The sequence below is a fragment of the Meriones unguiculatus genome, chromosome 3 (genome assembly GCF_030254825.1).
Source record: "Meriones unguiculatus strain TT.TT164.6M chromosome 3, Bangor_MerUng_6.1, whole genome shotgun sequence".
In the NCBI taxonomy this organism is placed as follows: domain Eukaryota; kingdom Metazoa; phylum Chordata; class Mammalia; order Rodentia; family Muridae; genus Meriones; species Meriones unguiculatus.
Window position 1 is genome coordinate 53,843,858 of NC_083351.1, and position 27,722 is coordinate 53,871,579.

At 42.5% G+C, this 27,722-nt stretch overlaps 2 protein-coding genes across 6 annotated transcripts in view; one reads left to right on the forward strand and one right to left on the reverse strand.

Moving 5' to 3' along the window:
• Positions 1 to 11,507, forward strand: part of Jazf1 (JAZF zinc finger 1) — a 314,826-nt gene extending 303,319 nt beyond the window's left edge. For all 4 annotated transcript variants that reach the window (XM_021632769.2, XM_060379988.1, XM_060379989.1 and 1 more), the window contains 2 exons: positions 1,892 to 2,061; positions 9,188 to 11,507. In XM_021632769.2, the coding sequence (XP_021488444.1) occupies positions 1,892 to 2,061; positions 9,188 to 9,364 (347 nt within the window). In that variant the 3' untranslated portion in view covers positions 9,365 to 11,507. The remainder of the gene's footprint in view (positions 1 to 1,891; positions 2,062 to 9,187) is intronic.
• Positions 11,508 to 12,655: 1,148 nt separating this feature from the next.
• Tax1bp1 (Tax1 binding protein 1) overlaps positions 12,656 to 27,722 on the reverse strand; it is a 52,568-nt gene continuing 37,501 nt past the window's right edge. For both annotated transcript variants that reach the window (XM_060379987.1, XM_021632778.2), the window contains 5 exons: positions 25,449 to 25,520; positions 23,291 to 23,465; positions 22,678 to 22,820; positions 14,429 to 14,511; positions 12,656 to 13,705 (listed from right to left, as the gene is read on the reverse strand). In XM_060379987.1, coding sequence (XP_060235970.1) covers positions 13,504 to 13,705; positions 14,429 to 14,511; positions 22,678 to 22,820; positions 23,291 to 23,465; positions 25,449 to 25,520 — 675 coding nt within the window. In that variant the 3' untranslated portion in view covers positions 12,656 to 13,503. The remainder of the gene's footprint in view (positions 13,706 to 14,428; positions 14,512 to 22,677; positions 22,821 to 23,290; positions 23,466 to 25,448; positions 25,521 to 27,722) is intronic.

Genomic DNA, 27,722 nt, shown 5'->3' on the forward strand with positions numbered 1-27,722 from the left:
ATGGTTCTTGCTTTTCAGGTGAACAAATTAGCTCAATTAGATGGTAAATCAGTCACTCTTACTTTCTAAAGTCTGCTGAAGAGCTTTCTAGCCAGCAGGCAATTTAGAGGACAACAGCATGTGGCCTTTGTTTAGGAGTAAAACACCTTATGCAATGCCCTACGCAGAAACAGCCTCAAAGGGTGCTCCAGGCAGACCGGAATAGCGGTGGCCAAGGGACACTCGTCTGGGGTGAGCATCTCCAAGCCTGCTTGTGCTTCCTTTAGGTGGAGGTGGGTGTTACAGGCAAGTACAGCAGGCTTGGCTAAAACCCACTTCTAATGGAAGCCTCATTTTAGTCAAATAATTCCTCAGTACCTTACCCTCTACCACCCCTCACTCTTCTCGAAGAGTTCCTAGTAGGCAACAGAAAAGAAAAGCCTGAATTCTACCCAGGGAAGTGCTAAGAACCAGGGACCCTGAGCAGGACTGCTGGTGAGCTGTAAGCCTTGGGTTAAGGAGGTAGCCCAGGGGAATGGAGCCTCTTCAGAGCTAACAGAGAGCACAGGCACATCTTAACCTGCACAGGGCTCAGCTTCCTCCCCCTCAGAGTTACTACAGGAATGAGTGAGGTAAGGCATGGGGCTTACATGAAACAATAGTGGGCACTAAATAAATGCACAATGCCTTCCTTCCTGGACCTTTTCAACTCTCAGCCTCAAATGATGGTGTCCGTGGCTGCTGGCTCTACTGCTCTTCAAACAGTCTTATTAATGCCTATTAAAATGAAACCCAATAAAAGTGCCAATATTTGGTGTTGAAATAATTGATGTTGCAGAGCAAGCCTATGAAGCACCTAGGCAGGCCGCTGGTGCAATTTAGCCTCACACCTGGGGGATGAATTTCACAACTGTAATTGCTACCATATAATTCTTATTAATGTTGTGCTATAATTCCTATTTATTCCACGGGGCTTGTAAATGCATTAGGACTTGTCAACATATTATTTTACACTGTTTATGATCTGTAGAATTATGTCCTTCAGGGTTGTATTGTGCAAAAGTGCAAAATAAATGGCTTTGGGCCTCTTTCATTAAAAAGTAAAATGGGACCACTGTTGAAGTGGTCCTCCAGCCCAGCTGTCCCGAAGCCAGAAAAGCCGAGTCCTGATTCAATTCCTGGCAAAGCCCCTTTCATCTTGAGGAATATAAAAGGATTCACCTTCCATTCTGAGTGGTGCTTCAGTCAGGCCTTCTGGGAAGTGTGTGGCTAGAAGGCAGATGAGATAGGTAGGTGGGGAAGGAATGTTGTCTGCACCAGAGGCCAGACCTACACCTCAGAGCTCTTGGCATTTCTGGCCCCCTTGCTCCTTGGCTTGGGGTAGCCCCTGTCTAGTTCACAGCAGCCTCTATAGACTGGCTAAAGCTCCAGCACGGGTCCCTTCTTGGCAGATACCTGAACATGTGAAGTGTAATTCCCTCCCAGAGCTCTTTGTACCTTCTAGACTAGGAAAGCAGAAAACCAAGGGACAGAGTCCTGCCTGAGTTGGGATCTGGCTGGTATGTGTATTTAGAAGAGTCTGTCATTTCTGACGATTTGTACTTGGGCCCTTGCAGCATCCTGGCCCCTTCACAGTCACAGGTGAGCCTATCTGTCATCTCGTCACAGAAAGAAGTCCTTGTTCCAGCAGCCTCTCGCTTGTTCCAGCAGCCTCTCGCTGCGGATTGCTGGGAAGCTCTTACCCCGGTCTTTCCCTCCCCAGGAGTAACTGCAATCCGTTTGGGTCTAGAGTGCCCTCTTCTAGAGCATCTATGGCTGCCACCACTGCTGGTCCTGCTGTCCTGTGTCTGGGACAGGCCAGTGGGGAAGATGCAGCCTCTGATGGTCCTCGCACATCTCTTCTGCTCTGCAGGCAGCGAGTATGATGAGGAGGAGGTGGACTATGAGGAGTCAGACAGCGATGAGTCCTGGACCACAGAGAGCGCCATCAGCTCCGAAGCGATCCTCAGCTCCATGTGCATGAACGGTGGGGAAGAGAAGCCTTTTGCCTGCCCAGTTCCCGGATGTAAAAAGAGATACAAGGTAAAGGAAAGGTTTCCCCACTCTACTTTGTGTAGCTGCCTGGCAAAGAAAGTTGTAAGACAGCTGCCCTTTCACTATTCCTTTTTGTTTGTTTGTTTTTGTTTTTTGAAGACAGGGTCTCGCTTTGTTGACCAGGCTGGCCTTGAACTACAGAGATCCGCCTGTCTCTGACTCCCTAGTGCTGGGATTAAAGGCGTGTTCCCTTCGCAATTCTAAAGAGCCTGCCCATAGGCCAGGGATAGACACCTCCTCGCCACTGTTCGTGGGTGCAGGGTCCTCACGTGCATGTGCCCAGTGCCCTCTGATGAGCACTGGTGGGGGCCCTGAGTGGTGGCAGGGCTTCTCCTTTGACTTGTGTGGGAGATTAAAGTGGATGAGTTCTTTTGTAGGAGGCTCTGGCGGGGGTCCTCTGAGCTGGTCAGCATACCCAGTGCGGGAGCTGGGGCTGCGCTCCATCCAGCACCACTGACACAGCGAGGACTGTGTCAGCCTGTCCATGTGCCAAACGCTTTCTTCAGTGGACAGATCTCCAGGTGGCTGGGCCTGTAAAAGCCCCAGCCAGCTTACAGAGCATTCTGGAAAACAGGGCCGGGTGTTTACCTTCCAGCTGAGCAGTTCTTGCCCTGCCCGGCCCCCATAAAAGACCAGGAGAAGAAAATGCTTTGATTTCCCCTTGCTCCCGCTCCCGCTTCCGCTCTGTCCACCTGCTGTGCCTCTAACAGTCCTAGCACTAGGTGACTTGGGTAGCTGGTGGTACTAACTTTTCTACTGCCGAGGACAAAACAGTAAAAGAAACCAACAAGGAGAAATGTCTGCAGGAAGTTCCCACAGGTGTTAGCAGCTCTTTAAAGTTCAGCTGTGGTAGAAATGAAAAGCTCCCAAGCACGCCTGCCAGACTTGAGGGCACACCAACTTGCCCTGTCTGTCATGGTGCCTATTCCTAAAGGCTGGGAGATTGGCAGCATGAGCACGTCTCATGCTGCTCTTCAATCCGTGACTCTGAACCCCACTGAACAATGTAATCTCTGCTGTTAGACCAGCAGGTAAGTGAGCAACTCCCCTGCCCTGGGAACTGTCCAGATGGCCTTCATTAGCAAAGACAAACCCCAGCACAGAGATTCAAGAAGTCCTGAAGGGCTGCTCAGGCCAGTCAGCACACATCGCAGAATACGCATGCGCAGCTTCTGTATCAAACCGTAGAGGGACCTCAGACTCACAGCACAGGACACCAAAGGGCAAAGGTGGACGAGGGCACCCCGGAGGGCAGCCCTTACTGCAGAAAGCTGGACTGGGACGCCATGCCTGTTCTGCCTGTGCTGCTCTCCTCGCCTCCTCACCAGTGCCCGAACCCTATTAGCAAGCCTGGCCTCAGCCATGCTAAGGGCAGATCTAAGGGATGGTTTGCATTGAGGGGGCCTCTGACAAGGGAAGAGGAAATACAAGCTCCCCCTTTCATTCTGGGCCAGGAGAATGGGGCATTCTCTCCCCTTCCCTCTAGCTGCATTCTTTTCTGTATTCTGTACCCCTAAACATTTGTGTCTCCTGACTCTTTTTAGCTGTCCAGCAGTTTATTCCTCTACCTATCTATGCCTGGGTCGACAGAGGCTTAAATGTTCTGTCCTTTTAAGGCCAAGGGCAAGCTCAGTGACCCTGTGCTTCAGGAGCTATTTAGCTTCGGGCACATTCTCTAACAGATGACACAGGCAGATCTGTGGCTGTTGAGGCAAGTGTTTCCCTTTCTGAGCCAGACCATCAACTGATGCTACACTGCCGAAGAGACCCAGGGCCATGCCTCCCAGTGATGCTGAGCTTCCCTCAAGGATGCAGAGCAGCAGAACTGTTGTGATGGGATTAATTCATGTTCACTGCACGAGTTAATTCATGTTCACAACGAGTCGCTATGCTCTGGAATCAGGCAGAAGCCATGGGGGCAGCCGTATTGTTTCTTCCCCAAACCAGTCAGATCTGAATTTTGCACTGCACTCAGCAGGGAGTCTCTGCCAAGTTAGTCTCTCACTGGACACTGACCCGGGAGAAGCTCTCCTCACTCCTAGGTTCCTAGACTCCATAGTAAGAGTAGGATGTGGGGCAGGCACTAACAGGAGGACATGGTGCCTGCATTTCCTTCACCTAGGAGGAACTTGTAGAGGAAGAAAAATACCTCCCATGCCAATAACTAGTAAAAGATAGGCTAAAAGGAGAGACCATGTCTCATATGTATGCACATGGGAAACAAGTAAGGAATGAGTAAGCAGTTTCCAGGGATGGCTTTGAGCCCCAGCTTGTCCCATCATCTACCAAAGAGCAGTGATTGTTAGAGACATGAAGACAAGGGCAACACTAGCATAGCGCACAGGGGAGCAAATGGCCATCAAGCTTTGCCAGCAGATTCTCTGGCACCATCTCCAGGCCCCCAGTGTCTGGCTGACTTCAATGGCGAACCTTTGTTCTCCCCAGAAGAGAAGGTAGGCTGTGCGGAGGGAGTGCAAAAAGCTCTCCCAAACTGCTTTCTGCCCAACAGCCTCAGCGACATGCTCTGGGCCCCCCTACTCTCCTTCCTCCTTCAGTACCTCCTAACATAGCTCTCCTGCCTCTGCCAGGCTGCCAGTGCCTGCTCCAGACTGCACTCTTACCGTACCCAGTGCCCCACAGGTGCCAGCTGCGGTTACAGCCCACAGTTCCTCTAGGGCACCCAGCGCAGGCCCCGGGTGTGGCAAATAAACTCAGAAGCGAGTGGAGGCGCGCTGCCAGGAGAAGAGGGGCGCGTGGCTCTCCACACTGACGCCCTGGCCTGGCAGCATGGTTTTTGTATGTGGTTTTTGTTCTGTTGTTTTCCGAATCCCTCCTAAGCGCTCCCTGCCATGGGCGCTGGCCCCTCCTCACACATCGCTGTGCAGCTTGCACTCTTCCCACACCCTGCCTCACTCACCTCACCGCAGCTGCTCTCTGGTGTCAGAGCAAGCCCAAGGCGCAGGTCTCCTCTTTGAAGACTCTAGTGGGGAGGGGGTAAATGTTTTGTGACAAGAAATGTGAAACAAAACAAGCCCCTTCCGGTGTCCCTGCTGAGAACGCGCAGGCGGGGAGGCCTGTGTGAGCAGTGCATCTGCTCAGGTGCTGCGGCAGCCCACGAGGGGCTCCCCAGTGGATCCGGCCTCCTTCGGGCCTTCAGAAGCCCCGATGGGGGCCCATGTGACAGGGGCTCAGCAGGACATGACCAGAACCTTCCATGTGCTCCGTTAACTCCCGATTTTCCTTTTAGAAATGTGTCCTACTGTGTGTAGCGGCCCTGACTCCCACCCATAGCTCCACAAGAAAATCTTCCCTAACGTCTCCTAAAAGCACTAGTTTAGGAAATATCAAACTTCTATTAGGGGAACAGAATCAAATTCTGCCAACAGGATTCTGTTCCTGAGGTGTATCTGACAATGAAGGACTCATCAAGTAGTGTGGTTCGAGGGGAGAGCTGTTGGACACACACTTGGCCCTGAGCCTTGTCTGACGTGAGCCGCATGCCTGCCCACCACAGTCCTTCAGGGCCTTCCACACAGTCGCGGGCACCGAGCCCCTGGGGCAGGAGAGGAGCGGCGCGCTCCTGCCGGCTCGCCCTCGGTGTGGGCGCTGCGCTGCGCAGGCAGCTGTGTACCTCAGTGCTGCTGCTGAGAATCCCCAGCGCCTGCGGTCCCAGCACTCGGGAGGCGGAGGCAGGTGCACCTCTGTGGGCTTGAGGTCAGCCTGGACTACAGAGCGAGTCCAGGACAGCCAGTGATATACAGAGAACTCTGTCTTGGGGCAAAAAAAAAAAAAAAAAAAAAAAAAAAAAGGAAGCCCCACTGCCGATTTATCTGGTTTCCCTCTAACCACCCCTCTCCTCAGCTGCTGTCTTCTCACTTTTCTTCCTCACCAAATTCCCCAAGAACTCTCACCACTTCCTTCCCTCACAACCAAGGACCCCAGGGAACTAAATTTCAGCTTTCGTATCCAGGGCATCACATACTGGATATATTTGGACTCAAGTGCCAACAACAAAGATGGGTCCTTTCCGCATCTGGACCTCAGGTCTCCTGCGGGCTAGTTGTTTTGGAAGAGCCTGTGTTTTTCTGCTGAGCAGCCTCGTGTGATAAGGGCAGTAGTTCTTAATGGTGGAATCCAAATTCCCGTCCCGTAAGCCCTTACCTACCCCCTGTGTCACCCTCCTTTGTAGCTAGCCCAAGTCCCAGCCCTTCACAAAACCAGTGACAAAATCCAGCAGAGGGAGGGTACTAGAGGAAGTACAGACCGCACACCTGCCATTCCCAGCCCCACTCCAATTAGTGGGTGCCATTTCCTCACCTCAAATGTGGGTTGTTCATCTGCCAACACCAGGAACCCAGCATTATATTCTAGACTTGCTGTGAACTTCCTTCCCTTTCAAAATGTGAATCTCCTCAGAATGAGGACTTGAGCATCTCGTTAATATTTCTGAGGGGCAAAACCTCTGAAGATTGATGTCATAGCCCGGTGGTGGTGGCGCACACCTTTAGTCCCACCACTTACTTGGGAGGCAGAGGCAGGAGGATCTGTGTGAGTTCAAGGCCAGCCTTGAGTACAGCTTTAACCACATCAGATTGAAGAGTTGAAATTTTGAAGTTTTTTTGGGGGGAGTGCTAGAGACTAAGCCCCTGGGTTTGTTGCTGTTTCTTCTAAGCTTGCTTTCTCTCCCTCCTTCCCCAAACATAGCACCTACAGCTTATCTTAATTAGGGTTACTATTGGTGAGATGAAGCACCATGACCAAAAGCACCGTAGGGAGGAAAGGGTTTATTTCCCCTTACGGTTTTCATATAATAGCTTATCATAAAAAGCAGTGAAGGCAGGAACTCAAGTAGGGCAGGAACCCTGAGGCAGGAGCTGGCACAGAGGACCTGCAGGGCTCCACTTCCTGGCTTGTTTTACATGGCTTGCGCAGCCTTCTTTCTTACAGAGCCCAGACCTACCAGCTCAGGGTGGTCCCACCCACAATGGGTAGGGCCCTCCCATCTCAATAATTAAGAAAATGCCCTACAAGCTTGCCTCCAGCCGGATCTTATGGAGGCATCTTCTCAACTTGTTCCCTCCTTTCAGATCACTTTAGCTTGTGACATAAATTGACATAAATCTAGCCAAAACAGCCTCCAGTTATTTTTTCACAGTTCTGTGATTTGCCTGGAGTTACCGCCTGGATGTAGCTGTTCTAAGGTTGGGCTAAGACCTTTGGAAGGCTCCTCTGGGCTGGATGTACAGCTGGTACTTTCATTACAGGCCTGCACTCCAGTCAGAACAGCTTTAATGAGGTGATGGCTAGGCTTACCTATCTGCCATCACAGTGGGTCTGTATGATTCTGATACCTAACATGACTCTTGGCAAAAACATGGGGTGTTTGGCCCAAGGCAGAGAGGCCAAATAAACATGTAAAAGACCCAGAGCCAGGCATCCAGGCAGAACCCATATTTGTCCTGATTTGCTTCCTGCCAGACCTGAGATCAAGTACAGCCACTTGCCCTCAGCTTCAAAGTCATGCAGGGTTTTAGCACAGAATTTGTCCTGCAAATCCAAGATGGCGGAACAGCAGACACCTCTTCAGCCTCGCTTTTAACAGCAACCTTCTAAGCTTCTTCCAATAATGAGGCACGCATTGTGAGATGCCACGTAACAAATTCACTTAGCACACTGTGTGCTTTGTACTAGGCATTGTGCTGTGCCCCAGAGAACGGCAGGAAACTGTTTTCTGAGAGCTCAAGGAATTGGAAAAAGGAGGAGCCAGCCTAGGTAGCACTTCCCAGCCACTTTCCTTACCAGTTTAAGTAACTGTGCTCAACACCAGCGCTCACAGTCCCTTCTGTTCCTGTCTGATGTGGAAGTTACTGATAGAAACATTCAGACTTCAAGTGTCACCTCTGCAGCCTGTTCCTCAGCCTCAACCAAATGAGTAACATGAACTAGTTTGCTAACCTGGTAAAGAATAAATCTTACATACTATATGTGAACTAGTAACACTAATTGGAAACCATTCTTCTAATCTTTTTTTTTTTTTTTAATTACAATGTTGAGGATTGTAAAATCCACCCTCATCATCGTTATCTTCAACAGGGCATTAAAATAACATCCTGTACCTGAATGGGGACTTAAGAACTATTTCCAAGTATCTGGTGTATACGGAAAATCGCCAGTGTTTTCAAGAAAACTGGGTGACACAGAGGCAGTTGGGTGTTCTCCACACTTAGCAGCTGCACAGAGAGGGAACTTCATTCTCACTTGTCTACAGGCATTCATGAAAATAAGCCTTTAACTCTAAGGCTAAACCTGTAAGTTGTAGACAAAGTCTAGGTAAGGCCAAGTTTTCCTAGCTTAAAAAGTGCATGGTTGTGATGTAAAAACAAAAAGTATACTGCAGATAGCATTTACAAATTATTTTTATTCTTAGTTATGTGTGTAAGGGGGTCTGTGTGCATGTGCAGGTTTCTGCTGGGGCCTGAAGGGAGTATGAGCTTCCTTGGAACTGGAATTTTGGGCAGTTATCGGCAGTATGTGGGTTCCGGGACATTCTGCTAATCTGAACGTCCAGGTTCTTATCTGCTGCTGAGGACTCCAATCAGCATTTTTTCAGTCACGGGACTAACTCTACATAGATAATCTAAAGTTTCAGAAGCACCATGCTGTTTGCAGCGCAGTGGGCCGTTCAGGGTAGTCCGTGCCCACCCGCTCTTGCTCAACTCCGTGAAGCAGGGGGCTAACTGGCAAGGATTCCAGGTGAGGCGTGGCAGGGCACTTCCCAAAGCTTATGTGTCTTATATTCAGTCTGCCCTAACCTGGTTTTTGTTCTGTTCTTTAGAAAACTATTCCATTGGCCAATCTGAAATATTCATAGGATTTCCTACCTTCTTCAGTACCCAGGAAGCAAGGCGTCAAAAAATCAGGGAATTGTACCATTAATTTTCTTACACAGGCCTGGTCTACACAGCCCAGGACACAGGCTCCGCGTGAGACCCACCCTCGGCGGATGCCACCCAGAAGCTACCTCACTGGAACCCGACCCCTGCTGAGGTTTGCAGAAGTCTGACAGGCCATTTGGCGACTCTTCCTAACAGGAAATTTCTTATCTTCTCCACAGAATGTGAATGGCATAAAGTACCATGCTAAGAATGGTCACCGAACACAGATTCGAGTCCGCAAACCATTCAAATGCCGGTGTGGGAAGAGTTACAAGACAGCTCAGGGCCTGCGGCACCACACAATCAATTTCCATCCCCCGGTGTCCGCTGAGATGATCAGGAAGATGCAGCAGTAACGTGCTGGTCAGAACTGTGCCAAGAAATCCTCACCAGCAGTTGCTGATTTTGAAAACAGCCACCTTTTTTCAGGGGAAGCACTCAGCAACCCTTTATGAGAAATAATTAAATGCATGCTTTAAACTTTTCTGTAATTTTGGAATGATGTATCTTTGTAGAGTTAATGATTTTGTACATTTGCACATGTAATCATCATACCCATTTTCATTACTTTGATATAAGGTGCTAAACAAAAAAGCTCTAGGTTCTTCAGCACATTTTCCCCAAAACAAGGTAAAATTAAGGGCATGTTGCATATTGTTTAACCATATTGCAGTGATGTCAACTGGGAGAGGAGGGGCTGGCACTGAGATGTTTTTCAAGATTGTAATGTGATTGAAGCTTTTCAACACATCAACTCACATAAAACCAAAATACCTTCATTATCAAACTGGTTACCATGCCTTACATAATGGAGAGTATTTGTGAGTAAAAAGACTTTAGGTAATGGAAATATAAATAAGAATGTTTAACATAATATGCTAAAAATATTTTCATATTTAAATAACATGCATAAAAGGTGTGCTTTTTTTTTTGTTATTATCTTGCCCTTTAAAAAGCTGAAACTCTTGCCATCAAACTTACCAATCATTTTAGTGTTCTAAATGACATCTTTGTGCAAAAGACTCAGTTCACTCATTAATGTTAACATGCTCATTGAGTGCCTGTTGGGTGCAAGAGAAGAATTTATACCTAATGTTACTTGTGGACCAAGATAGCAGTGTCTGAAATACTTTCCCCTGAAACGTTAGGAAACACTTTGAAATACTTAAGTGCAAATTGTGTGTGTGTGTGAAACTTAGTTATAGCTTCATCAACAGATGAGGTTTTAAAGCACTTTGTAGTTCTCTATTGCCAACAGTTTTGTTTAGACATTGCCAATTCTTGCAACTATTGCCCTAAGAGATCTGTGGGTTGCAATCTGAAATAAAATCCGAAACGTTTGAAAGAGAAACTGTTAAGATCCCTATTGCCTCCTTTTCATGCTCACTTTTGACTTCTTTTAAAGGCACTTTGCCCATCTCATTGTAGGTGTCTACATTTTCATTAGAAATGTCTGTTTAGCTTTAGAGAACATTTTGCCAGAATATGAAAATAAGCCTTACTAACAATTAAGTGCTTCTTGCAGCCGGTGGTCAAACAAGAGTGACTAATACAACCCACTGAGAGTGACCTACACCTGGATCATTCCTGAAGTTTCTCTCACCGACAGTACCATCATGTGTTGAGTGTTCTTTTCTCCCAAGTGCTATTCTTTAAAGAGTTTACCAGTTGCCTAATACGCAATAAAAGTTGCTTTGACACAGCTAACTGCACACAGTACAAACTGGTGAAAGCAAACTCAATTTCCCTCTAAAATGACTTTTTTCCCATGTTCCCAGCTGATGGAATCTTAGGCACAGCTAGAAAGTAGTGGTCTCTCCTCAGTTTTCCACATTGTGAAGACAATTCTGCTGAACAGATGGGTTAGTTTCTGCATAATCCCCCAGGATGAGGGATTTTAAAGTATTTATAAAGCTGCTGCCCACTGAAAATGTCCTCAGCTATGAAAAGTGGTCTTGGTCCTGACTATATAGTGTTAGCCCACATGGTGTTACAAAGATGATCCAAAATTGAAACTCGTAAGTTGGTGCAAAAGAAAGCCCTACTTGCTCCTTTATCTACCTACAGTTGACCAAAAACTTTTAGGCCAGCAATTATTAGTTAGCTTTGCTCCTTCTAGTGTGAGAAACTGCAGGCTGGATCAGTAGTTCAGCAGCTACACAGTCATAAACAGTCATTGTGCATGTTAAATCTTTCCGTGATGAAACCCAGTTTCTACTTCTCCATTGTGACAGTATTACTAAGCAGGTAAGGAAGGGGATATTTTGTTACACCGTGAATAGTGAATGTATTGTACCGTGTCTGTGAAAACCGTGCTTTAAATTATATTTTCATATGTTTTGTTGGGGACAGAGCACATTAAGTTTGAAAGCAACAAAGTTATCAGAACTGAAGGCAATTTACTCAAAGTTTCTGTCAAGAAAAGCTGCTTAATAAATGTACCTGAAATCACATTTCAAATAAACTGCCTCTGACCCAAAATAAACATGGCTCTTTATTTTAATTAGCTCCACTGTGAGAAACTGCATCAAGTTTACTGTGGGAACTAAAACATTGTTCCAGTGCCTGTTCTCTTAGGCTCCTAATTATTTTGCAAAGTCCAGACGACACATAAAGATTTTGTACCCTTACATTTTGCTTACTTTTTCCGTAAATGATAATTTACCGTAAGCTTGGGCTAACACCCTACTTCAAGTATCAGCTAGGCTAAGATGAGTAGCCCGGTTCCACCCAGACTTTAACTCAAAGAGCACTTTTAGGCTAGCATGGGCATACCTACCAACTGCAGGAGAAAGGTCCACAGCATGGGCCATCCACGGAGGCCGGAAGTCAACACCATGCGTTGTTCCCAGTCATGTCTCCAACTTGACGCAGGGCCTCTCACTGAACCTGAAGCCCAGAGGTCTGTCTAGACTGGCTGACCAGCAAGCCCCAAGGATCTCCTGTTGCCGTCTTCCCAGCAATATGTCTAGCGCTGGAGATCGGATCAGCAGAACAGAACAGGCCCTTTCCTACCGAGGCTGTTTCCATGGCCCCAGGGCCTCATGTGGGGCCTATTTTGCCCAAGTATAATCTATGAAAAACTTCCCAGGAAGCTGAAAGGAATATGCACTGCTGTTCCTGCCTCCCGGGACTGCCTGAAAGCTGCCGTCCGAATGTCTCACACTCACCCTAGAATCTAGGTCAATTTGAATCTACAGCCTGGATTTAAGTATATTTTCAAATGAAATAAATGTAAAAAAAAAAAAAAGTAACTTTTAAAACATACACACATATCTTTTCAAATGATTCAAGAAACAAATTCTGCTCGTATAAGTATCAGCAATATGGTATTATACAGTAGATCACATACAGCAGCCCAGAATGCTACTATCTCTGAATATTTACTTAACATCTTAAATATCCAGTATGCTCAGATAAGGTCTCAACATTTTTGTAGCTACTAAAGTAGCAAATGAAAAGGACTTTAACAGTCTCACCATAAAGATAAAGGAGTACAGGTCAGAAGTTTAAGGCCCCCACCAAAAATCTCCAAGATGCCCGGTTAATGAAAACCTAATGCAAATTTGGACAGCCTCAAAAATGTGTCTTCTTTAATGTTCATAGACACTACACTGTGTAGCTAAACAAGAAACACATTAGCTGGATTTGGGTGTGCATTCTATTTTTAATCATTGACTGAGGAATGTTATTTCCAATATGTATTCTCATCGGGAAACTGTGAGAAAGATACCGATACACAGTCATTTTTATGCCACAAACCATTTACAAAGGCCATTTAATGAGAACAGATGATGTCTTGATTTATCTTGGTCCATTCTCTCACTGGTTATAAATACAAATTCAATAGTTTAAAAATAGTCATCCAGATTATGTTAAAATTTTTATCATAAATTAACAAAATATGCCTCATATTAATTCCTAGAGCCAGTGTTTTGCATACAAAAAGAATTATCTTAAAACCTATGATCTCATTCTTCATGCAGCTCCATGACCAAGTAGGATTTTAAAATTTATCATTTCACTAACTAAATTAAGGATTTTTCTATATTCAAAGAATTATTTCACAGAACTGTTATGATCAATGCTTTTTATTACATAATAGTAGTCATGCTCAATCACCAAGGTGAACAGAAACTTGTAAATCTGATTGTACTAAGTCATCTACAACTTACTACATAGATGTGTGTGTGTTTTCAATTCAGTAACATTAAAATAATTCCTGTGTCCTTCTTCATATACTTTTTCTAACTATGGAATAAACAGATATGAACATACAAGAACTTTTCTTAAAGCAGACAAGATTAACAGAGATTACAACTCTATTTATTGTAGTCAAAGCTGTGCCCTTCCTAGCAACACCATATCCCAAAGAAGTTCTCAGTCAGAAAAGCGTAGCACAGGGACATGAAAGTGACACCTGTGGTTTCCTTAGACTCTGAGGGTTTCTTTCTTTTTTTCTTAACTGCTAATTTTTACTAACTCAGAATAAAAGCTAGTCGAAGTTGAGAACATTCTGATCAAAATGGGTCTGAACATGCCTCTCAAAGCCCTGCTGGTCGTAGTCAGGCGGGAACTGCTCGCTGCACATTGGGCACACCTTCCAGTGACTTTCAACGTGTTCTTCAAATTTGATCTGATCATAGTTGGGAGGGAACATCAATTCACAGAGGGGACACTTCTTGTGAACATCAAAGCTTTTAAAGAAAGAAGAAAATGAAAGAATTAGGTATTTTATAAGCTGATACTTATACCAAACAACTTATGCTCAAAGTCTTCACAAGCTTAGTTAACTTTGTTCTGCTTCTAGACTCTTGGTACTGTGTACAACATCTGTCTTCCTACAAAACCACTAATTTACAACTGGACTGACAACCCCCAAAGCCAGACATTATGTGAAATGAAGCTTACTGTAAAAAATTCTCCCACTTCTTAACCAAAATGTTATTTATTTATTTATTTAAACTCCAAGGATGAATACAACTCATCATTTTCTGCCAGTGTCTACAGGGTTGAACAGCCAGAGAATTTTGGGGCTTGAGAGAATAGAGTACTGCTCCTGCAGAGGATCAGAGTTTAGCCCCCTCTCTGGATGGCTCACCACTACCCCAACTCTAGCTCCAGGGGAGATGCCCTTTTCTGGACCCTGTGAGCACTTGAACTCAAGTGAACAAACCCACACACAGACATAACACAGAATTCCGAAGTATCTATTTCCCAGTTTCTCTGCCACCAGCTCTTTAAAAGGATGGCATGTCTGAACCACACAGAAGGCAAGGTAAATGCTGGACCTTGACCAGGATTTATGTTCTGTATGCTGGGTTCCGGGCACTGTATTTTTAACAAGTTCCCAGAAACTATTTCTCAGAATCACTTGTCTTATATAATTCTGTATAATTCTACAAAGAAAAAAAACTTGCCTGGAATCAAAGCAAAAGCCTGCTCCATGACCATGTAAATGCTGATTTGCTGGATCAGAAGGAATGGGCACATTCTCATCTTCCTGGAACAAAAAAAAGCAGAGCAGCTTTTTGAGAAAAGTGAAACCAAATTCTTTAATTCAAGGATGTTCATAATGACATTTAAATTACCCAATTAAGTTTTAGCTCTATTATTATTTAAGCTTTCATATAAGCACACATTTGAAAGAATGTTTATTACAGAGCATTCTACTAGGGACAAAAAAAAAAAAGTGCCTTTTTTTTGGAAATACATACTCCTCCCTCATTCCAGAGTATACATTCCAAGATGCCTGAAACTGAGGTTCTGACCAACTCTTTCAATACTGTTGGTTTTCTTCCATTCATGGTTATAAAAGAAAGTTTATTTTACAAATAAGGCATAAGAGAGGTTATTAAGAAAAGAAAAGCAAAAGAATACACTGAAAACAAAAAAATCAAGTGTATTTGATCTCCAGTCATCTAAAACTACCTTATTGTATTTCAGCTTTTGTTGTTTTGGGTTTTTAGTTTTGGTTTGGTTTGGTTTTGGTTTTTGTTTTTTTTTTCAGACAAGTTTTCTCTGTATCCCTGGCTGTCCTGGAACTCACTCTGTAGACCAGGCTGGCCTCAAACTTGGAGATCTACCTGCCTCCTACCACTGGGATTAAAGGCATGTGCCACCTCCTCCTGGCCTGAATTTCAACTTTTAAAGAGAGTACTTTATGGCCATTTCTTTGGCATCCCGTTGCCAGTACCACTTCTTAGTGCGTTGGGTCTATTACTAAGTAAAGTAGTTACTTGAACACAAATACTTCAATCTGAAAACAGAGTCTTCTACTAATGGGCATAATGCATTACTGGGTGGATACACTGGACAAAACAATGACTTTTTTTTTTTCCGGTGTTTCAAGACAAGGTTTCTCTGTGTAGCCTTGGCTGTCCTGGACAGGCTGGCCTCAAACTCAAGAGATCACCCTGCTCCTGCCTCCCTGAGTACTGGGAGTAGTATAACTCTAATTTACACCAATCACTAGCCAAACATACACTCATGAGCACCAAAAGCACCACCTCCTCAACAGCTATTCAAGCACTGCATGTATGTCCTGACTTAACCCTTTAAGGAGGCATGGATGGCAGGCTGCTGAACATGCTTTATGTTGCTGGGAGGTCATGCTTGCCTCACAGCAGCAATGAATGGGTTAACGCACGTTCTGGCGAAAAGCACCAAAACAGCATAGTTGCCTGCCTACTGCCATGATTCTTAAAATGCAATTGGAACAAAGAACAACAGGAGGTGCACAGCCTGGCTAGCATCTAACAATTTCTACTGCTTGAAAATTAAAATGAGTAAAAAGTCTCAGGGTCCGAGTCTGTTTGTCTGACTCTCTCTCTTATCCGTGTGTGTGTGTGTGTGTGTGTGTGTGTGTGTGTATGGGTGTGAATATGTGTTTCTTACAAGAGATAACTGGGTGACAAAGGAAATAGGGCTGATAATTTCAGGTTGGAAACACGATAAAACAAACACTTTACAAGCAATAAGAATTAAATCTAGTAACTACAGGATCAATAGCATTTAAATTCACTCAAACAAGAAAGAGGATAGATTTGTTGAGTCTGTTACGTTTATTATCCAAGACATAATCATTCTGACTGTGTCAGGTTGTTCTAGCTCCCCGGCACAGGACTTCCAGCCACAGTAACTGAAATACTGCATCTGCTGACCTCGAACTCACAGGGATTGCCTGCCTTTGCCTCCTGAGTGCTGAGGTAAAAGGTGTGCACCACCACCTGGCTAACTGTTGTCTCTTCTAAAAAGAAACAAAAACATGATGATGAAGCAAATGGTCTTCAAAAATATACACTACAGTCTATCCCCTAATTCATTCTCAAATCCATGTCAATGAAAATAGCTTAGACTGGGAAGTGAAGCTATTAAGGCAGGGCTTTAATATAAATGGAAGATGGAGGGTTAAAAGCAAAATAACTGAAAAAGTCCATGTATTTCAGCTTTGATCACAGAGCTTTATATTACAAGTTAAAAGAATGAGATGTCATTTGTTAATTTTTTAAATAATAAAAATTTGAGTCAAATTATATATATTAGAAGTTGAAAAAGACTGAGAATCATTTATTTTAAATTTCTGGAGCTAATAAGGTGGGGTTAGTAGTCTGAATGAGAATGGTCTCAATAGGCTCATATATGTGGATGCTTGGTTTTAGTTGGTGAACTGTTTTGAGGGATGGGGAGCTGTATGTCACTGGTGGTAGACTTTGAGGTTCCTTCTGCCTCATGGTTTTTGTCTCAACGTTAAGAGTTCTCAGCTACTGCTCCAATGCCATGACTGCCTACTGCCATGCTTCTTGCCATGCTTCTGTGAAACTCTAAGTGAGCCCCCAATTAAATGCTTTCTTCTGTAAGTTGTCTTGGTCACAGTATCTTTTCACAGCAATAGAACAATAACTAAACAGGAGGGTCAGCAGTTAACAGCACTTGCTACTTTTGCAGACCCAAGTTCAGTTCCCAGCACCCACATCTGTTGGCCCAAATGATCTGTAACTCCAACTCCTGGGGATCTGACACCCTTTTCAGGCCTCTGAGAGTATCTGTACACACACACACACACACACACACACACACACACACACACAGCAGTGTAAAAATACTTTTAACAAAGTAATTCTAACATGTTTGTACTATAAATGGCCCTTAAAAACATACAATGTAAAATATGCCAATTACAAAATTTTTTTTATGATTACAGGGATACCTAGGTAGCCCTTTAAGAAAACCAATCAAACAGAAGTGTGATTTTTCAGGACAAGGGATGTGTTTAATGAATATAAAGTCTCCACTTTGTAAGACAAAACTCTGGAGACTGGTTATTCAGAGTAAACTGTTACAGAACTGTTTATTTAAAAATACATTTAAAAATGTGGGTCTGTAGAGATGGCTTGGTGGTTAACAGCACTTGCTGCCCTTGCAAAAAAAACCCAAGGGTTCCATTCCCAGAACCCACATGACGACTCACAACCATCTACGACTCTAGTTCCAGTGTATCTGATGCCCTCTTCTGGCCTCCTTAAGCACCAGGCACACATGTGGTACACTGACATACATATGCAAACAAAACATCCATATACATAAAATGCTAATCTTAGCACTTTAACACCAAAAGAAGAAGAGCAAAATACATTCAGGTCAATAACCACCTAACAACGTAAGAATCACTAGTGGCCACTTGCGGGACTACGTCTATCTTTGCAAGAATTATGAGCTGAAATACTGTGGCACATTCAGGAATCTGGCTCAGCACAGAGTAGACCTTTGCTAGTTGGCAATTACTCCTTTAAATCAAAAGCATGCATCCTTTAGGAAACTGAAGGGTTTGATGATGTATCAACTTGCTGGACGAAGAGAATATGAGTGACTGAAACCTAGAAGATACTCCTGCCTCTCAAAACCTTTGTTAGGTGGTATTCGTATAGATTCCTTTTCTTTTTATGATATGATGTTCAAGTTTTATCAAACATCCATTTCTAATAATTTATCAGTCAGTGAAAGAATATGCTGAACTATATAATTTAAAGCCATTTAAAAATCAAAAAGCACATAATTTTACACAATCTCTGGTTTTCAAACCTTTACTTTTCTCTATATTCAAAAATCACACCAAAATGGATCAAAGACCAAATATAAGAGCTAAAACTATAACCCTTACAGTGACAATCAACACTCTCAAGCAGGCAAAAGTTGCTTGTATATAGACAAGAAAGGGATAAGCAACAAATTACCAGAGAAACCTGACCTCACCAAAACTTAGGTCACTTTTGTGCAGCCATAGATTTTATCTAGGAAGTGAAGAAAATTCACAGACCAGAGAACTATACTTGCAAATGATAAACCTAAGAATCTGATTTAGAAAGAACCAAAAAACTTGAATAGCTGTTTCTCCAAAGACAAGTCACAAAAGCATAAAGAAAGATGTTTGGCATCATCACACAAATCAAAAACATGTGACAACCACCTCACGGCCACTCTAAAAGACTATACTTTCAAAGCAGACATTTCTAATAATAAAGTATCAGTACGTATACAGAGAACTTGAACCCTGGTAATACTGATGGGAATGTTAACATCATGCAGTCTCTGTGAAAAACAAAAGGTTAAAGACAGTGTTGCCACGTAACCAATCAGCTTTCCCCCTTGGGATTCCACACTAGCAATTACAAGTATAGTAACTCTAGCAGTTCATTTTCCCCTCAAAAGTGAAAAGAAGTATTCCAAGAAAGACTTCTACATAAAAGTATCCAGAAAAGCACTGTTCACAGTAGCTAAAGGAGGAAAATGATGCAATCCCATAAAGAAGAAATAAAATATGGCATATTCAGGGACTGGACAGATGGTTCAGTGGTTAAGAGCACTCGCTGGTTGCTTTTGCACAGGATCCACACAGTGGCTTACAACTGCTTGTAAACTCCCAAGTTCCAGGGGATCAATGCCCAATTCTGGCCTCAGCTGGCACCAGGCACATGCACATGGGGCTCAGACATACATGCAGGCAAACACATATACAGAAAATAAAAATAAACCTAAAATATGAATGCGGAATATTCAGACAATGGAATATTATCCAGCGATAAGGTAAGGAAGCACATTTTCCACGCTAAAACAAATGTATGCCGAAACTGGGATAACTTTGAAAACACGCTGGGGGATCCAAAGGACCATATAGGCTATGATCAATTTATTGTAACTGGTGTCTAGAATAGGAAATTTACAAGAGAAGCAGATATAGGAAGAGGTAAAGACAAAAGGGTTTCTTCTTTCCTGCTTTGCAGTGGCAAAAAAATGTTTCTAACCTGAATGTTTCTAACCTGACTCCGCACAACTCTTAACTCCACTGAGCACCAGAGCTGCGCACTTTGCACTTTACGTGGTGAGCCGCAGATTTCAACAAAGCTAACACCCAGTGCCACCATTCTAAGGGAAGCTACATTTTAAACAGTGCAGAAAGTAAAAAACAGTAGAACCGAAAGAGGGAGACCTACCTCTACCTGATCAAGAGAAACAAGACTATAGAGGAATCTCCCTTGTGCTTTTCTGGCTACTCAGTAAAGATGCCACTTTGTATCATTTTCATAAACACACTAGAACAAATGCTATTGTGATGACAATTTAAAATGAAGCCACAAGCCATGCACTGTGACAAATGGGGAGCAGCCCTGATTTTCAGTAATTCTGGGATCAGGAGACTCTTTGAGAACCATACTTCTGACAAGAAATGCTAAAATTGTGACAGAAAAATGTGTATCAGCCAAACTATCTTCAGTTGAGGAGCTCATTATTAAGGACCCACGGAAAGCTACAATAAAACATCTTTACTAATAGGAATAAAAATGAAGAAGGAAAACAAAAAGTGTAAATGTGTAATAAGGGAGGAAAATATCTAGTCTTAAACAGAAGGCGTGTAAGTTTGGATGGTTGCACGTGAAACACAGACCATACAGCCCCTGATTCTCAGGAGGCTGCAAGGCAGGAAAGCCTCCTGCAATCCTGGACGATACTGCTGCTTATATGCAAACCACACTTAGTGAGCAGAAAAGACTTAGATCATGGTTCCAAAAACTAAGTATGAAGGGAGCTAGGGTACCACAGAAATTCAGAGGCTTCCATGGGATTTTAATTTTGAAGAGGTAGTAAATTGTACAGAAATACCCTGTATCTGTCAGCACGAAAACCAATCTGGCACACTGTTCAGGTTCCCCTCAGGGCAGTGCTAACACCCTTCTCTGACACCCCAGCTATGAGGAGCTCAGTCTCCGGATTGCTGCGATTTAAAGCAAGCGCTGTGTAAAAGTTAATGTGAAGTAAGAATTAGCTTGTCCACTCTGATCCCAAAGCTCCTAACGTTGGACAGTGGCTAAGAGTCACATACATCTCATTGGTAACTATGGTTATTTGAAATTAACATGAAATTTTAATTTAGATATACTATTTTTAATGGTTACTAAATATATTACGGCATAAATACTTACTAGGTATGTCTTTTGGCCTAGGAAATGTGATAAAGGTACTATGACATGAGAAGTCCAGGAACTCTGATACATTACACAACTGAGAAAGTTAAAAGCACAGCTTTCACAGAAGACCTGAAAAGGTTCTGATCCTCTGCCTGCTTTACTGGTGGTGTGACTCGGGTCTAACTACTTAATCAGTTCCTCAGCTTCTTCCACTGAAACTAGTAAAACTGATAACCTACCTCTTAGAACTACTGTGAAAAACTAGTGAGCTAGCATGTATATAGGGCTCAGCAGGCAAACAGCTAGAGAAACCTTTGCTGCCACTATTAACATTGTTACAACTGCTGCAATTATTAGATTAATGAAAGCCACCAGTTCCTAGCACAAGAGAGGAAGTGGCAGCTGGTGTTGTCAGCAGCAACACAGGCTAACAGAGTTGGATATCTCAACTTGACTCTAAGGTGACCACGGGGGCACTGTGACTATTAACCACCCCTTTAGCAAAATTTGCTTTCTATATTCTTACTAAAATTACATAATAAAACCCCTTATTTGCAAGTGGTTTTGCTGTTAAAATGACAAGAAACTTAGAAATTTTAGACGCATATAAAAACTACTTTCTAACATGGAAAATATTCTGTTTATAAAATACAAATACTCCAGGCATGCATAGTAAGAAACCCTTCTATCTCATTACCAATCTAAGCATCTCAGCAAATGAGCTCAAGACTCGAACATTGCTTCTCATGGGTTTGCAGAAGGGCAAAGCACACAGACCAGAAAGAACATTCTGCTAATTAAGCCGAAGCAGATGATTATGGAAGGAGAAAGGCTTGTCACATGTAACATCTGTGCCAAGAATGATCAGATTAAATATGCAAAATGTAAAGTAAAGTTGTAAAAAAGCAGTAGGATGATACTAGAGACCTTAAACAGGCTACAAAAGTTCTGACAGTTTTCCTAATTATTCCCAGTAATGGACACAGGAGGCCAAAAGGCAAGAGAGAGAAATACATTTTTCTCCATTATGAGTGTTGAACACTAGGTCTAAAATCATGCCTGTCTGAACACTGATCAGTTTCTGCAAAGGTTAATAGCAATTAAATGCAGCAAACTATATTAAATGAGAAACAGGTCATGATACCACTGTACTTGCAAAGAGCACGATAAACCATTTCCTTGAAATTTATCTCAATGTACAGAAAATCTAAGAGCTGCTATGAAGGAGGAAAAAAAAAAAAAAAAGGAGCCCCACCCCCAAAAGAGCTGCCCTAAGGAATTTTATGTATTAAATGGTATAAAAAGATCCTTAAAAATAACATTTTAGCCAGACATGGTGGCTTATGCCTTTAGTTCCAGCCCTGGGAGGAAGAGGCAGGTGGATTTCTATGAGTTGGAGACCACCCTGGACTATGTAATGCATTCCAGGACAGCCAGGGCTTTATAGAGAACCTGTCTCAAAAGCAGAAAACAAAAATCTTATGACATATAAGCTAATTTAGTATCATCATTTTTATGTTGCTACCAGAATAAAAAATGTCACGAAGTATTAAGGATGTCTAAAAAGGGGATTTCTCAAAAAAGAAAGAAAACTGCTATATGATAAAGATAATAACATTTACCTTAAAATGAAACTGAAATGGCAGCTTCATACTATGCTTTGCATAGTATCTTTGTATCTTCATACTTTGTTTTTTCTAGTACATCAGAGCCAATCAAAAGACTGCAGAAAGTTACTTAGGAAGTCATAATTAGGATTACACTAATAACTGATAATCCCAATCATCCTCTGAGCATAATCTTTAGTATATGAATCCTAAAGGGTCTAAAAAATATATACTATTTTAGCTTTCTTTTTCTTTTCTTTTTGGGGGGAGGATTATTTTGAGACAGGGTTTCTATGTGTAGTGTTGGCTATCCTGGCACTCGCACGGTAGACTAGGCTGGTTTCAAACCCAGAGATCCATCCACTTGCCTCTGCCTTCTGAGTGCTGAGATTAAAGGCGTGCACCACCACTGCCCAGCACGAGTTGAGTTTTCAAACATACGTTTAAAAAAAAAAAAAAAAACAAAAACCAAAAAACCAAGCAGGCATCATGTGCAAATGTAAATTCAGATTCAGTCTTTCTAAACATACAACCTTAACACTCCACCTAAGGCAGAAAGTACAAGAGCAGACAGGCTGAAACAATTAAAACTTAATTTACTCTGCTGTCCTCTGGGTCTTCCAAACCATCCGGCCGGCTAAGGTTTCGAGCAGGCTGGCTACAAACAACAGTGTCTTCCCAAGATGCAACTCTCACAGGTGGCCTCTGGATTTCATCTGGATAAAAAGCCCCATCTGCTCCATCTATAGTAAGATTTATGACAGAAACATTTAGGGAAAAACAAAGGATGAAACTAGTTACAGAAATTAACACCTCTAATACGTAGATATGACACAGAGAAGCAAATAGGTGTGGCTCAGTGGCAACATGCTTTCCTGGAGCACCAAAAGGCCTGGGAGCCTCAGCACTACACAGGAAGAGCAGCAGAGGCCACATGGGCATGCCAGCACATGCCAGACTGGGGACAGAGCAAGAACCTGTTTCTTATGTTTTATTATTAACCCACACTCTAAAATCTGAGTCTTGTGATAAGCAATTAAGAACCCTCAGTCATGACCTGCAGAGGATCTCAGTATTAAACTCTAAATCGACAAATTATATGAAGAAAATGTTTTTATTAGAGTTGATTATACCCTCAGCTCTCTAATTCCATGAAAATAAAAGCCAAGCCTCTTAGAGTCAGCTAATCCCAAGCCCACAGTACTTGACTAACCTCTTGTTTCCTGTGTTGTGTAAGGGTTGCCGTACTGCAGAACTGGCTGTGTACCCGAGAGTGTGGGAAGGAGCCCATTTTGCTCAGAGCATGTGTTGAGACACCTCGAGACTTGTTGGGGGCTCTGACCTTCCATTTTCCTTCCTTTCTGATCTTCTAAACTCCTTTGAAGTTCCTAAAATTAACAAAACAAGATGAGTAAGCAAAGCAGCCACATGTCCTATGAGGACGCATAGACTTAGTCCAAACACAGCACTAATACTTCTCTAGCCTGTCACTATGACAAACATCTAAAAAAATTCATGTTAACAGAGTAAGAAGAGGGAAAAAGTCAATATATGCAGAAAATTCAAGATTCATTCAGGGTTTTTAAAAATCTAGCCAGCTAGAATAAAAATTCCTTAAAAGATTCTCATGAAGTCCATAAAAGTTAAAAAAAAAAAAAAAAAAAAGGATTCCACTGCCAATGAAACAAAAGATTCTGTTCTCCCTAATTCTCATCAACATAACTTGTGACTAAGACAAGACTGAGGCAGACAGACTAGAAACAAAATTGTCTTTATTCAGGTGCTACAACTGTACTTCTAGAAAGAACCTACAGCATAGAAGCTAGGGGAATGAACGAATTTAAGCAGATTGCAGGATTCAAAGCCAACACATAAGTCAATTATATCTCTCTATATAAACAACAAAGAAGAGAATGAAAATTATAACCCTACATAGTGAAATCAATAAGAGAAAATGCCTAGGGAGTTAGCAAAAAGATGTACAGTGCCTATACACTAATAATACAAAAATGAGTGTGATTAAAAAGAGCACAAATGGAGAGATACATACCAAGTACACAGACAGAAAACATTGTTTTTACACTAGTAACTTGCCTCAAACTAACTACAGATACAATAAAATCGTAATAAAAAATTACAGCAGGCGCCTCCACAAACTGACAGAATGATCTGAAAATGCAAAGATGTCTTAAACTGCTAATATTTAAAATATCCAGCATTTGGGAGGCAGAGAAAGAAGGATCCCAAGGTTGAGGCTAGCCTGAGATAAAAAGTGAATTCAAGGCTCACCTGAGTTATAACGGAAACCTGCCTCACAGCTGAAGATACGGCTTAATGGCAGAACACTTGTCTAGTCTGCTGAAGGCTCTGGGTTTGATTCCCCAGCATTATCTAAAGAACTATGAGAGGAGGGGAAAAGGAGAAAAGGGGGAGAGAGGACAGAGACCCCTAAACAACCTAGATTTCAAATCTTCAACATTTTTCATGTGACTCAGTCAAATTAATTCTTATTTGTTGTATAAATATATCTGCATAATTAAAATTATGAAAAACATCATGATAAAAAGCCCAGGTCCTACAGTTAAGTTTAATATGAGTACCTAACTGAACTGCAGTAGAAGCAAGCTTATGCAACTGAGCCCCTAGCCTGTGAGAGCTGACAATGCTATACCTCACAGCAGCACCACAACTGACTGCAAGATACTAGTGGGTTAGCAGACTACTGTCAAACCACAAATACATACACAAAACATGAAGACAAAAGGTCTTCCCTGGTAGGAGAATGACAAATGACAACTAGAGGAGTGATGAAGCTGAAAAATGCAATTCTGTAGCACAGTTATGCCATCCAGCTAGAGACCCACTCCCTAAGTGGATCTTCCAAATGCTGCACATTTTATTTCACCACCGAATTCTTCCACCTATTAGGTGAACTCCGGATACACTGGCAAGCATCAACACAGAAAACACAAGTTTTCAATAATTTAGTTGGGTTCAAGAGCTTGAATTTTATCAATGGCGAGAAACTATCAATTGTTTTCCTTTATTTAACAGGTTCACTTCTTTTCAAGAAAAGACCCAAGTTGAAGACCCACTTAAAAATTCATTTCTTCCCTAAATTTGAATATTTTAGACCTAAGTTATTTTTAAATGCACAGTAACTGATAAAAACCAAACTAGCAATTTTCAACACTTGGCATATTTCGTAACAACCGGCAGACATGGAAAGTGGGAATCAGAGTAGCACATAAATTCTTGTTTACTACCAGGGAAGAGACAGTTGAAGACATGGAAGACAGCTTCCAAAGAGAAGACGGACAAAAGAACAGTTACAGGATGTCCACTTTTTATTAAAGTGCATTGCTCAGTACCTTCTCCCTTGAGAGATTTTCCAAATGTGAAGCCAGACCATTTATTTCTTTGTCTTTCTCTGCCAATTGTAGCTGAATAAAAAAAAAGATTATCATTAATATTTGTATTATCAATTTTCTCCTTACACATGAGATCCACTTAGAACTATACCATCAAGCTCATTTTCTTCACCAGAGTAAGTTATTTTCCTCAGTTCTCAGTCGTTGTATTAGCTGCCATTACTGCCCAGTTTCCTCTTTTTTTTCTTTTTTCTATTTTTGGATTTATGTAGCCAGGCTGGCCAAGAACTTGTTATGCCCTGGGTTAGTCTCATACTATCAATTCTCCTGTCTCAGCCTCCTGAGTGCTGAGACCAATGGTATGTATCATCACACACCTAGCTTCCCTTATTCTTTTAAAATTTATTAACACATTGATTATGCATAATGTTTCATTATGGCATCCTACATACATAGTGTGTTTTTAATCATATTCCTCTCCTGTTTCCCTCCTATTTCCAATAATGCCCCTTCCTTTTCCCACCTCATCCTCCTCCTACTTTGATATAGTTACTGGTGACCCAGTGAGTTTCATTAGAGTTGCCTACAGAGTCCTGGCTGGGGATTATGGGTTCCTTACTAGTGGCTACGCCACTGAATAAATTATCTCTCCCCCTCCTAGCACTCCCAGAATATTCAAAGAGGGGTGGAGGGCCCTATGAGGCCCTCCATCCTAGCTCCCATTACCTGTCTCTAGTTCACTGGCCCTTTTTCACCCATGACAGGACACTGACAGACCCAATACTGTGCAAGTCTTATGCCAATAATTTCAAGTGCTGTGGGATTAAGAGTTCAACAGTAACATCATGATCTGAGGACCCAATTCTGCCATGCTCCATGCTTTCTTCTAGCTTTTCATTCTTTCCACCCTATCTTCCAAAATCTTCTTTCCACCTTGGAGGCCACTTGCCTTACCTTGAAAATTGCTCCTTTGGCTAATGTAAAATTGCACCAATATTGTTATCCCAATGCCTATTCTTTGGTGTCTAAATGTCCTTCCCAACTACAAATAAAGATATTCTATAGCCATTCTACTTTACTTTTGTCCATCTTATCTCTGAAAACTTTCTTCCATTATCAGCTGTCAAATCTATGATAATAAACCATAAATACGAATTCATGTACCATTCTCATTCCCAAGTTCCAAATCTGCCAATTATTATTTTAAATCAAGGTCTCATCCTGAGTTGCAGGCTAGCCAGGAACTCAAGATTTAGTTCAAGCGGGACCTAAATGATCTATAACCTCCTGCCTCAAACTTCCAAGTGTCATGATTACAGATATGCTGTGGCTGGGGAAATCTGCCATTTCAAGTGATAGTAAGATATGTTTTCCTACATGTAAATGTAAAGACTAAATGTCTTACACTTACTTTATTAATTAACAAATACCATCAGAATCAACAGTGCAACAGAAGTTTAAACGTTACAACCATTTCCTCCTCTGCTCCCCAGCATTTTCAATCTATATCACTCATTTAACAACTATCCAGTAATCAACTATATGAGCAACAGTACTTGGGAGGCAGAAGCAGGCGAATCTCTGTGAAATCGAGACTAGTCTGGTCTACGAAGAGAGTTCCCGAAACAGCCAAGGCTAGACACAGAGAAACCCTGTCTCGAAGAGAGAGAGAGAAAGAGAGAGAGAGAGAGAGAGAGAGAGAGAAGGAAAAAAAAACCTAACAAAAGAAAGAGCAATTGCATTCACAGATATTCTTTGCAGGGTAAGGTAACACACACCCCAGAACTTGAGAGGCAAAAGGAGGCAGATCCCTGTGAATCTGAGATCAGCATGGTCTACATAGAGTTTCACGCTAGCTAGGAATACATATAGGGAGACCATGTCCTAAACAAAATAACAAACAACAACAACAAAATCAATTACTTCAATAGTTCTTCCTAAGGTATATTTCAGATCGATCTTTCTAGGTTCATGTCCCTGGTCTATAATAAGAGATCAAGAATATATCAAAGGGGGCTGGAGAGAGGGCTCTTCCAGAGTTCAATCCCCAGCACCCATATGGCTGCTTCCAACTCCAGTTTCATGTAATCTGATGTACTCTCATTTGGCTGCCATAGGTACCAGAAATACAAAGAACACACAAATACACGTGCAAACAAAACACCCATACACATAAATAAAAATTAAAAAGGGATCCAAAAGAAAATGGACTTTATCAACTCTTTTTAAGAACACTTCTATCATCAGCTTTAGCCCCTTCACTACTTATAAGGC